The sequence below is a fragment of the Budorcas taxicolor genome, chromosome 3, assembly GCF_023091745.1.
Source record: "Budorcas taxicolor isolate Tak-1 chromosome 3, Takin1.1, whole genome shotgun sequence".
Taxonomy (NCBI): Eukaryota; Metazoa; Chordata; class Mammalia; order Artiodactyla; family Bovidae; genus Budorcas; species Budorcas taxicolor.
This window is the reverse complement of record NC_068912.1, coordinates 21,156,700-21,170,065: the sequence shown is the minus strand read 5'-3', so window position 1 is coordinate 21,170,065 and position 13,366 is coordinate 21,156,700. Positions and strand designations below refer to the sequence as shown.

General features: G+C 40.8%; 1 protein-coding gene across 1 annotated transcript; it reads right to left on the bottom strand.

Annotated features, from left to right (window-relative positions):
• Nucleotides 1-3,901: 3,901 nt before the first annotated feature.
• LOC128044360 (histone H2B type 2-F) lies at nucleotides 3,902-12,559 on the bottom strand. Its single transcript, XM_052636530.1, has 2 exons — nucleotides 12,153-12,559; nucleotides 3,902-4,622 (listed from the first exon to the last, which is right to left on the bottom strand). Exons 1-2 carry the CDS (start codon nucleotides 12,527-12,529, stop codon nucleotides 4,619-4,621), a joined length of 381 nt encoding a protein of 126 aa, XP_052492490.1. The 5' UTR covers nucleotides 12,530-12,559; the 3' UTR covers nucleotides 3,902-4,618.
• Between the last annotated feature and the right edge of the window lie 807 nt (nucleotides 12,560-13,366).

Genomic DNA, 13,366 nt, shown 5'->3' with positions numbered 1-13,366 from the left:
ATTGCCTAAACTTGCCCCACTGTGCGCGAGCCAATCAGCCCTTAGGTTAAACCTCCTGACTTTAAGTTCAAGAATTTGTGATTTACCTTGGAAGTAATGATTTACTTTTGTGATTTACCTTGGAAGTAATGAGTTACATTGTGATTACCTTGGAAGTAATGATTTACCGTGAAAGTAAAAAAACCAATTAGAAATCCACACACAACCCTATAGAAGAGGGTAACCAGTCAGTAGTCGTTCAGCCTGAACACCCCCTTTGTTACCCTTTCACCTGAATATTCCCTATATAAGCAGTGTAACCCAAAACTCGGGGCTCCTCTCCTTAGCCGCTGCGTCGGTAACGGTGGGAGCCCCAGCTCGAGCTTGGTAATAAAAACTCTCTTGCTTTTGCATCGGATCCCGTTTCCCTGGTGGTCATTGAGAGATTTCGCGACTTGGGCATAACATTTGCAACCCCGTGAACTGCAGCATGCCAGACTTCTCTATCCTTCACTATCTCCCAGAATTTGCTCAGACTCTTTTCCATTGAATCAGTGATGTCATCCAACCATTCCATCCTCTGTCGCCCCCTTCTCTTTCTGCCCCCAATCTTCCCAGCATCAGGGTCTTTTCCAATTAGTGAGCTCTTCACATCAGGTGGCCAAAGTATTGGAGCTTCACCTGTAGCATCAGTCCTTCCACTGAATTTGATTTCCTTCAGGATTAACTGGTTTGATCACTGTTTAATGGATTTCCGCTTTTCTGAATATGAAATATTGTGTACATTGTAAGTCAACTTTTATACATATACATTTTGTATGTACAGGTGTATTTAAAGTTACACTTTTCTAACTTCTAGAATAAGTATCTATATCCTCCTCCTGAGTATAACATAAATATTAGTTAGCTTGTTTTATTTCTCTTCATTCTCATCCCCCCACTATGTCAATATCATCTGGAATTTGAAGTCCAGATTTTCTTTTTAATTTTTAGGATCTAGACCAAAAGAATCTATATTTGAAGTCACTAATGGTTTTGAACTCTTGTTTTTTTTAAAATAGTAGACAAAATGTGGAGGAGACCATACATGTAAAAAACTGTATAATCACAGAGTTATCTAAACAAAAATCTTAAAATCCAAACTTAAATCAGTAATCAAAACAGAGGGAGATTTCAATACAGACATGGTGGGTAAAATAAGTTAATGCTTCTTGTGTGACCCAGGATATCACAAACAGCGTCACCTGTACCTCTAACCTCACAATTGATCCCACATGCAACTGTTTTCGACCCTACACTGTAGTCCTCCGTGCTCTGTCCATGGGATTTTCCAGGCAAGAAGACTGGAGTGGGTTGCCCTTTCCTACTCCAGGGGATCTTCCTGATCCAGGGATTGAACCCACTTCTGTGTCTCCTGCATCGCAGGGACTGTTAGGGAAGTAGTCTTTTTCAGGCTTCAGGAACAAAGAAAGCAGAGTAGACCTCAGACTTGTCCCGACTTGCCTGCCTGCATGTACACTGGCTGTTACCAGCCCCCTGGGCCGCCTCAGAGATAAGTTAGGGAGTGGGTCTTGGAATTCTCCTGAGCTCTGGAGATCCAATCTCCCAGGCCAGAGAGTATCAACACTCGCAAGATAAAACATACAGCATTGTGAAAGATTAACGTGACACCAGAGCTGCAGTTTGCTCACAGACAGATGATGTTACCAGTTTGCAGCCTGGGATTATAAGCAGGAACCCCCAAACTGCAATTTCGGAGTCTCACCCGTGGAGTGGAGACTGCCTAGGACCTTTTCCCAATTGGGGGTTTCAGATTGCTGCTGTTACATGGGACTTCCCAGTGCTGTTTGAGTCTGGATGTTGGTAAAAACCCAATTTGGTTATGTATCTGCTGTTTTGTTTCTCTTTCCTTTTAATGATTGTTTATTGAAAATAAGTTAGATAATTATCTATTAAATACTGAATTGTTTGTGTATGACAAGTGGTTTCTTTTTTTAACAAATCCTTCGAACCTGAGACGAAAGTTTAAATTTTGGGCAAAACACAGATTCTTTTACCACTGCACCACTTTGTATCTATCTTTTATAGCGTATTTCTTTTTAAAATTTTATTACAGGTAACTTGGCATATGTGTTATATTCCTTTGTTAGTTGAGCCTTTTCTGATTCATTTCATCTCTCTCTTATCACCTGATTTCTAATTTCTCAATAAAGACATTCAATAATGAAATTAGATGGATGAATAAACAGCAAGTATTCTAAGCCTTAAAGAAATTTTTCTAGAACTTAGACTTAGCAATACATTTTACTGGCATGTGGCCCCCTTCTGGTATCTCATATCTTCCTCTTAGAATCTTTTCTTATTCTTGCAGGAATACAATTCCAGAAATTCTTTCAGGGAGGGCCTGAAAAGTCAATCCACACTTAGATGGTAGTTTCGTTGGATATAAATATTTAGTTTCAAAATTATTTTCCCTAGATTTAAAAAAATACCAATTCATTGTCTTCTTATACCCAAAGTTGTCCAAATGAGAAGTCTGACATAACTTGATTTCTATTTCTTTGCAAAGAATTTTCTGTTTCTGGAATTTTCTCCTTAACTCTTGTGTTTTGACATTTTATCACCATGTCTATAGATATAGATACTTTAATTCATCTCTGCATACTCTGCATTTAATGGAAAACTTGCAGTCTGAAGATATAAATTCTGTGAAAGTCTCCTTTTCTTTACTCAGGACCACCATGTATGACACTTGGGTTGTGCACTGTACTCTACTAACACACTGTACAATGGCATATTCAGAAGATTTTAAGGCTACATTATCCTACACTGTGACTCTGACATCTCTGTGCTGCTGTCAGGCCCTGCTACATGGTAATCTGACAACTCAATCTAAAAGACTCGGTCAGGCTTGTAATCCATGTACATACTACTATTTTCTCCTGTCAGAAAAAATAGCCACAGCTGTTTTGCTTTGTTTTACTCTTATAATAGTTGGGACTTTACTATTTCCCATTATAAATGATTTACATGCACTAATCCAGAAAGATTTATCTATTATGCCCCTTCCAGCCTAAACAGATTCGACAATCATAAATACCATGAAGTTCCTTTAGCCAAATGAAAATATTTTTTTCTCTAGTCTAAGAATTGAAATTCAAATTCTGCCTTGGTTAACTTTCCTGCTAATTCTAAAATTGTGTTCTCTAGGCATACTTGTTGTTTCTGAAAAAAATTCATTTAAGAATAATTTCTGTCACCCAGTTCCTTGATATTTATGTGAAAAAATCATGAAAATAAAAATGCAGACATTTAAGAGGAATCACAGGAAAAAGCACCTATAAAACAGCTTGCATAAGCAAAATCATTCTTACTCGATTTTCATGTTGCAGCAGGGAGAAAAGTGAAAAGCCTATGAAAACAAGGATATGCTCCCTTGCTGGAAGTAGTCTTATGGTTGATATATAAACAAGTTAGTCAGTATGACTTTCTTCTGCTCATTATTCTCCATGTTACAATAAGGAGCGTAAGTGGACATGCTAAACTAGATGAAATCTACATCTCCAGAAAGAAATTCGAGTGGTTTAAGGCCCAACGCTAGAGTTGGAAATTTTGTTAAGAACACTGAACAGCCTTTGCCCTGGGTTGTGGTATGTCTGAACTCTGTTTCACATTTCCTCTTGGACTAAAGAGTTTTCCTTCCATGCATTTGAAAATGATAATCCCACTAACTGGAAACAGTCCTACACAAATCTCCAACATCATTGCCAAAAACAACAAAAAATAAAGCTGATAGCTTTAGGTATTTTGTCTTCCCCTCAATGTTAAAAACACTGATTAAAAAAAGAATGATAAGGATTTTCCCCTATCTTCTGGCAATTTAAAATTATTGCCTTTGATCCTGTAAAACAACAGAGAGAAATTGTTCTTTATTTCATTTCACAAATCTGCATCTTCCATTTTTTTGCCACAGGAATTCCTTCTTCTGGGTACCTTGTGCTACCTCAGTCCCAAGACCAGTTATCATCTTGATCTGGGTCCTCTGAGGGAAAGTGGTAAAGAACTGCTGCTGCTAACTCGCTTCAGTCGTGTCCGACTCTGTGCGACCCCATAGACGGCAGCCCACCAGGCTCCCCCGTCCCTGGGATTCTCCAGGCAAGAACACTGGAGTGGGTTGCCATTTCCTTCTCCAATGCATGAAAGTGAAAAGTGAAAGGGAAGTCGCTCAGTTGTGTCCGACTCTTAGCGACCCCATGGACTGCAGCCTACGAGGCTCCTCCCTCCATCCATGGGATTTTCCAGGCAAGAGTACTGGAGTGGGGTGCCATCGCCTTCTCTGGTAAAGAACTGCTCAAGCTCAATTAGTTCTGCTTCGCTCTCTGTTTCTGGCTTTGGCCATTCAAAGCAAAGTTCCTTGGATTGGTTGATAATGATACTGTCTAGATTCTTATGCTGCCATTTAGTAAAACCACCTGAAATATTTATTGTATAATGAGCTCTCAGTCAAAGAAAAGAAATATTGAGGTTTGGGGACTATCATCATCTTGTTTGCCACTCCTCGGACCGCAGTTTGGATAAGAAAGTCTTGCTTATATTCTTGGGGAAACTGGGTTCGGAATAGGTGACAGGAACAGGAGCTTCATCTTGAAAATGAAGAGAAGAAACACGTTAGATACTTTACCAAGCAGAAATGAAGAACTCAGAAGTCATCAACCTGACTCCACCAAGCCAATTTTTGAATTTCTAATTAAACATTTCCCAATGATTCACACATTCTCCTTTCAGTTATAAGGTTTGTCCTTCTCTGTGCTACCTGATCATTACTATTCATTTGGTTTGTTCTTGTGTTAAATCCTCCAAATTCAGAGATTTCAACTCAGAAATCAGAAATAGGAAAGAAGTATTGAGGGTATTTCATTTTTTTCTGAAAGTACTGATGGGAAGTTTCACAAACATCATCTGATTTTTCTTTTTAAAGGTATGTGTCAAAGATTATATCGGTCTTTATACAGCACTAGTAACAGACATTAGAAATAAGGTCTTTTGTTATGTCACTCATTTTTTTTTTTCCCTATTGAGACACATAGCAGATAGGTGAAGATTCTACAGAATCATAGGCCCAACAAGTAAACTGTGCCACGGCCTTCTTGGATGTTTTTAAAATAAAGAAGGTCTTATGCAAGATGCTTAGGGAGTTGACTGGCAAGTCTCTAGGAATCTCTTAAAGCACAGCTTGTTGGGAAAGAAATGTGCTCTGGAGGTACAGGAGTGCCCATGCAAGTGCCTCGCCTGCCACAACAATAATGGGAGAAACACTGATCTAGTGTCTGCCATGTTCCAGCTGCTGTAGTATGTGCATTAAGTACATTATCTCATTTCATCTTCACAACAAGCCTCGAAGGTACATTCCATTATCTTTCTCATTTCATAGAAGAAGAAATTGAGGTTCAGAGGAGCAAAGAAACTTTCCTAAGGTCGTTGAGCTCTTAGGTGGGAAGCTGGGACTCAAAGCTAATGCCCATCACTACTACAGTACACTGCCTTTCAGCCGGTGTCTTGACTTTTATAACTGGTTTGCTATAAGGGGTCCATCGCCAGAGACCACGGCGTGGACTCTGACATAATAAATGTATATTTGGTCTCTTTCGCCAGTTACTGACACAGAGTTCCTAAAACTCTTTGTGATAGTGGTGCTAAGAACATCTTTTGTTCTAATATTTGGTCTTTGGTCCCAATTCCTGACACAGAGCTCCTAAACCCCTTGGGATTTTCTGGGTAATAGGAGCCTATTTTGTTCTAATGAGATGACTCTTCATGGACTCCTGAGTAGCTTCAGGAAAGGGGCTAGTCACCAGAAAGGCTGGGTATAGATTAGAAGATTGAAACTGTTAACCATACATCCTCCAGGGAAGAGAGAGGGACTGGAGACTGAGTTAATGATCCATCATGCTTACTTGATGAAACAGCCATAAAAATCTCTAAACTGTGAGATTCAGAGAGCTTCTGGGTCAGTGTACATACCCACATGCCAGGAAGCCATGTGGATACCCCAGTTACACAGGGACAGAAGCTCCTGCACTCAGGACATTTCCAGATCTTGCCCTGTGCATGTCTTCATCTGGCTGGTAGTCTGGATCCTTTATTATATATCCTTTATAATGGTAAACATGTTTGCCTGAGTTCTGTAAACTGTTAGAGCAAATTATTGAAACAGAGGAAGGGGTTGTGGGAACTCCTGATTTGTAGCCAAGACTGACAGGGGTCTACTACTTGTGATTGGCATCTAAAGGTGGTATGTGTGTTGGGGGTGGGGGGGTAATCTCCTTGGCTGAGCACTTAATGTGTGGGGGGTCTGAGCTAACCCCATGTAATTAGTGTCAAAACTCCTTGATATGGAAAGCCCACACACTTGGTGACCAGAAGGATTGAAAGTAAGTAAGTAGAGGAAACAAAAGTTTTCCTTTTATGCTCTTATGGCTTCTGAGTTAACTGTAGATAAGTATCCTTAAATGCCTGACAATGTACATTATGAAGCTTCTAAAGTGATTTCTGGACCATGGTGGCTGCAACTTCACCTAGACTTTCACTCTGCATTGTGCCATTCCCCATTCAGAGGGCAAAAGATTCTGAAAATAATTTTTGTTAAATCCAACTCTTAAGACTTCTGCACCTCATAAATGCAATTCCTCTGCCCTCCCTTCTCAACTACTCCTTCCCTCATCAATCCATTCATCCCATCAATATTTACGAGCACCCACTCTATTCCAGATATAGCTTGAGCAGATAGGGATAACAGTGGCAGTGGGCACAGGACTGGAAAGGTCTGTTTTCATTCCAATCCCATAGAAAGGCAATGATAAAGAATCTTCAAACTACCCCAACAAGCTGGGGTAATTTGACACTAATTACACACTAGCAAAGTAATGCTGAAAATTCTCCAAGCCAGGCTCCAACAGAACCAAGAACTTTCAGATGTTCAAGCTGGATTTAGAAAAGACAGAGGAACCAGAGATTACATTGCCCACATCCATTGGATCATCAAAAAAGCAAGAGAGTTCCAGAAAAACGTCTACTTCTGCTTTATTGACTATGCCAAAGCCTTTGACTGTGTGGATCACAACAAACTGTGGAAAATTCTTCAAGAGATGGGAATACCAGATCACCAGACCTGCCTCCTGAGAAATCTGTATGGTATGCAGTACAAGCAGCAGCAGTTAGAACAGGACATGGAACAACACACTGGTTCCAAATTGGGAAAGGAACAGGTCAAGGCTGTATACTGTCACCCTGCTTATTTAACTTCTATGCAGAGTACATCATGTGAAATGCCAGGCTGGATGAAGCACAAACTGGAAGCAAGATTGCCGGGAGAAATATCAATAACCTCAGATATGCAGAGGATACCACCCTTATGGCAGAAAGCAAAGAGGAACTGAAGAACCTCTTGATGAAAGTGAAAAAGGAGAGTTGAAAAAGTTGGCTTAAAATTCAACATTCAGAAAACTAAGATCATGGCATCCAGTCCCATCACTTCATGGCAAATAGATGAAAAACAATGGAAACAGTAGGAGACTTTATTTTTCTGGGCTCCAAAATCACTGCAGATGGTGACTGCAGGCATGAAATTAAAAGACACTTGCTCCTTAAAAGAAAAGCCGTGACCAACCTAAACAGCATATTAAAAAGCAGAGACATTACTTTGTCCATAAAGGTCTGTCTAGTCAAAGCTATGGTTTTTCCAGTAGTCACGTATGGATGTGAGAGTTTGACTGTAAAGAAAGCTGAGCACTGAAGAACTGATGCTTTTGAACTGTGGTGTTGGAGAAGACTCTTGAGAGTCCCTTGGACTGCAAGGAGATCCAACCAGTCCATCCTAAAGGAAATCAGTCCTGAATATTCATTGGAAAAACTGATACTAGAGCTGAAACTCCAATACTTCGGCCACCTGATGTGAAGAACTGACTCACTGGAAAAGACTCTGATGCTGGGAAAGACTGAATGCAGGAGGAGAAGGGGAGAACAGAGGATGAGATAGTTGGATGGCATCACCAACTCAAGGGACATGAGTTTGAGCAAGCTTCAGTAGTTGGTGATGGACAAGGAAGCCTGGTGTGCTGCAGTCCACGGGGTCACAAAGAGTCGGACACAACTGCGCGACTGAACTCAACTGATAGGGTTAGAGCAGTGACTAAAACAAAATACCTACATTCATAGGACTTACTCTGAGAAGGTAGCAGGAGAGTCAGACAACGTTTTGGTCACAAAGCAGCCTAAATTATTGTACCAAATATTTTAAAAAACGATGGCTTATTTAAACAGGATACAGATTTATTCATCTCTCGTGTGATAGTCCAGGGCCAGTAGCCAAGTTCTGCCATTCTCATCACATGGCTTCCATTTCTGGGCCCTGAGTGGTTGACGTAGTTCCTGCCATCATGTCTGCAACCCAGCCAGAGGAGAGGGTAAAAGGGCAAGGGCAGCACATATTTATTCATTTTTAGGGCACAAACTAGAAATAATATGTATCACTTTTATTCATATCTCATTGGCTCAGAACTTTGTCTTATGGACAAACCCAGATGCAAAAAAAGCTGGTAAAGTAGCCTTTAATTAAGAAGCTATGCACCCATAAAGCAGGGAGTGAAAGTAAGCAGGGAAGAATAGCTTTTATGGGTAATGGTCTCTGATTCAATAATAAATAAGTAAATATATTAATATTCAGATGGTACATGGAAGGAAATTAAGCACATTTTTTCATCTCTGGAATGCAACTTCCACCTCCTTACTTGTTTGAAACACTGGAAAAGCAGTACATCAAGCCAGGCTAAAAAAACTTAAACCTCATCATTTTGGTCACAAAGACACATTCATCAGCTGAAGGGAAGGTATCAAGTGCAGTACTTTATCTCCTCTTTTAGGATTTTTAAATCTCTAACAGTCATTTTAACTGGGTCAGTAATTAGCAAGAGCAATTAAAAAGCATCCAGGTTAAAGGAGCAAGGAAAAAAAAATAGGAAAAAGTAGAGAGAAAAAAAATCTCATGGGAGCACCTGAATCTACCATCCTTGCATCATTTTCTAGTGTTCTACAGTCTGGGCAACAAACTTTGAGGAGCTATTTTCTATCAGGCACTGGGATAGCCCTTGTGGAAGAAGACAAGTAGTATTAAAAAATGATAGATCCTACCCTCTAGCAGAAGACAAACACATGAAAAGGTAAAAGCAATGAAAAAAATTTAAGGACAATGCTACAACAGTTCACAAAGCTACACAGTTAATTGTAAATCCACTGTGCAAGGAATAGAGTCTTAAGAGTCAAAAGGAAGAAAACCTCCCCGTGAAATAAAATAGGATGGGGAGGCTTCACAGAGTGAGATCTAAATAAGAGTTCAAAGAACTGGTATAATGATAGGTTTGCGTAGTCTAGAGAATGACAGAGTACTTACTACAACTTAGAAGAGTGATACCACAAAAGCAAAAATGAAGAAAAATTTAAGATGCATTAAGTGAAGAAGAACTAAAGGGCCTCTTGATGAAAGTGAAAGAGGAGAGTGAAAAAGTTGGCTTAAAGCTCAACATTCAGAAAACTAAGATCATGGCATCCGGTCCCATCACTTCATGGCAAATAGATGGGGAAACAGTGGAAACAGTGTCCGACTTTATTTTTCTGGGCTCCAAAATCACTGCAGATGGTGATTACAGCCATGAAATTAAAAGACGCTTACTCCTTGGAAGGAAAGTTATGACCAACCTAGATAGCATATTAAAAAGCAGAGACATTACTTTGTCAATAAAGGTCCGTCTAGTTAAGGCTATGGTTTTTCCAGTGGTCATGTATGGATGTGAGAGTTGGACTATAAAGAAAGCTGAGCGCCAAAGAATTGATGTTTTTGAACTGCAGTGTTGGAGAAGACGCTTGAGAGTCCCTTGGACTGCAAGATCCAACCAGTCCATCCTAAAGGAGATCAGTCCTGGGTGTTCATTGGAAGGACCAATGCTGAAGCTGAAACTCTAATACTTTGGCCACCTGATGCGAAGAGCTGACTGACTTGAAAAGACCCTGATGCTGGGAAAGATTGAGGGCAAGAGGAGAAGGAGACAACAGAGGATGAGATGGTTGGATGGCATCATCGACTCAATGGACATAGGTTTGGGTGGACTGCAGGAGTTGGCGATGGACAGGGAGGCCTGGCGTGCTGCGGTTCATGGGATTGCAGAGTTGGACACAACTGAGCAACTCAACTGAACTGAAAGGATAGTGAGTAGAACATTTTACCTAACCTGGAGGACTGGGGGAAGCAAGTAATTGAAGAAGGTAGCTTTCGGCAAGATGATAGAAGGCCTTTAGTTTCAGGATAAGGAATTGGGGTTTAATCTTTTAGTCACTGGATAAATGATGGCTTTTGATTAGGTGAGCCAACTGCCAACGCTTTAACAACTTCAAAAGACCATAAGAAACATGGTCCCTAGTCCTCAGGTATGAGAGCCCCTGAACTTAAGGATTCTAGTTGAGGAGAAGAACAGATATACTATCTGATGGCTTGTTTGGGTAGAAGATAGACAACCCTGGCCTTTAAACGTACAGTGATTTTTCCTACCATAAAGTGTATTGTATAATGATTTTTTTTCTTTCAACTGAAAATTTTAGATTCTCAGTTGAGTCATCTTTCCCTGGCCTCTTTGTCTGAGAGTCTCTGGGGAAAAGATGACTCACTGAGAATCTTTATTTCCACGTGAAAGAGAGAAATCAGATACAGCCCACAATTCAACTTTTAATTAGATGTAAATTTGAACTCCTACATTATAAATTAATACAATTCATTATAAGCACAGTCATGTAAATTCTCCCAAGTTTGATTATTATCAAAACTTGACTGTCAAGTGAATTGGAAACTAAGATTTTGTCCTTTTGCCTCAAGGGTGTATTTTATTTGGTAAAATATCCAGCCTTTGTCAGGATTAGTCTTGAGTTTTGCAAATTTTGCAAGAGCCTTAGAAATTCATCCCACGTTAACTGTGCCCTTTTATATATCATGCCCCCAAAATCTATTAAAAAAAGATACCCAAGAATACTAAAATCCACCTCCCCAGTCCCCACCCCCAACCTGACTTTATCAGGGAACTTCAGGACAGGCACCTGGATGTTGTTTAGCAGGCTGGTAAATGGTTGTTGTAACCAGGGAAGTTTGTTACAAAACTAAGACAAGGTCCTTGCCCTGGAAGAGATTATTTTCCTGTGAAGGAGTGCAGACAACCACAGTAAATTATGTACTGCTCAGTTTTCACCAAAAGCACAGGACAGGGGAAAATGTTTGACCTAAATGAGAACTAAATCCTAAAAGGGGCGGGGGGCAGGAAATCCCTGAAAGAAAGAAATCTTTGGGCACTGGGTCTCTCAACCTTATCACAAGGATCAACGTTAGGCACCAAACAGACAACTCTTAGTTGTGGGGGCTGTAAGCTGTCCTATACATTGTAGGATGTATCCACTAAATGCCAGTAGCACCCCCTCCCAAGTGATGACAATCAAAAATGTCTCCAGATATTGCCAAATGTCCCATGGTTGGGGGCCTGGGGGAGGAAGGTAGTGCGAAAATTTATCTGGTTGAAGGTCACTGGGCTAAAAAGAAGTTAGGGGAGGATGGCTAAGTTGGGATTTGCTGACAGGCCAACATACTAAAGCACCTGGCTATGTTGGTAAAAGCTTGTGACACATACCCAGAGGTATACGATTAAAAAAAGACTAAGATATTAGTAAACAGCGGGGACTGGGGAACTCAAGGCTATCTGTACGTTGAAAGTATAATCCCAGCTCGTTTACTAGATAAAAGAACAAATGAATTTAGTAGGTTAGCTCCCCTTCCCCCCTGTACCTAAACTCCACTGAGGACTCAGACTAGGCAGGTAGGGACCATCTTGAACACCCTGTTACCAGCAAAACATTTACCATTAGGTGGCACCACTGGATCATGGGACGTTTCGAATTTTAACTGCTAGGGCAACTTTTACCATTGTCCCGATATAGCCCCACATGTAAGTGCGATCCTAATTACGGACCCAGCCAACGCATTTAATTAAGTGTTTACAGCCGCTTTCTCTGGTAACGTAAGTGGCTCTGAAAAGAGCCTTTGTGTATAACGTAGATGTTCAATTTCGTCCCTTGCGCGCCCTTACTTTGAACTGGTGTACTTGGTGACCGCCTTGGTGCCCTCGGACACGGCGTGCTTGGCCAGCTCACCAGGAAGCAGCAGGCGCACCGCCGTCTGGATCTCTCGAGAAGTAATGGTTGAGCGCTTGTTGTAATGCGCCAGACGCGACGCTTCGCCGGCAATGCGCTCGAAGATGTCATTGACGAAGGAATTCATGATGCCCATGGCCTTGGACGAGATGCCGGTGTCCGGGTGTACCTGTTTCAGCACCTTATACACGTAAACGGAATAGCTCTCCTTGCGGCTGCGCTTGCGCTTCTTGCCATCCTTCTTCTGCACTTTCGTGACAGCTTTCTTAGAACCTTTTTTAGGAGCAGGAGCGGATTTTGCTGGATCCGGCATTTTTGAAGGAAGACACACCACACGCCTGTACTAAACGATCCCGACTACCTCAAACCTGGCCACTTACACGCTATTTATAGAGCCTGTATGCAAATGAAGGCTAACAGAGTACTGCATTTTTATTGGTTAAGATACAATAGTGTCGTCATAGAGAGGCAGAGTCCATGTAAATGAGGTCCTGCTCGCGCTTTCTTAGTGGTTCTTACAACAAACATCTTGTTAACCAATCAAAATGTTCTGTTTCACATTAAATTAAGTAAATATAGTTTCACCTGTTTGGGGTCTTTTGTTAAATGATTTTCACTTTTTCTCATTGACTTGTATATAGTAGAGATCTGAAGCGCGTGCTAAAGACAAGCTAACTTTCTCTTATTTTTGCATCGTTTTACTCCTCTGTACTATTTTGGGTAAGTTTGGTTCTGGTTTTCGCAACAATACCTTAGCCGCCTACCCCCTCCCCCGCCTTTTTTTTTTTTAGTTTGCGCCTTCTGTCTCACGCAGTTAGGAAGATGGGATCCTACGTATCTCTGGATTCTTGTCCCCATTCTTAACAGTTGAAGTACCGAGAAACTACTTGGGGACCGAGGATTTTATCTAATATCTGGCCTAATTCTAGTAACTGTAGAATTGAGCTGAAACCGATTACAGTTATCACATAATGACGGCCTTCTTCAGTATTCAGATTTGTGCTAACGTTTTGTACTAGCAGCTTGGAAAGCGCTAAAAACGACTAGCAGAGAATTTAGCTTCTTGCAAAGTTTTCTCAGAAATGGCTAGGTTCTCCAAAAAAAAAAAAAAAGGCTAGGTTGGAGCTCTGCATTAAGAAAGAAAACCAGC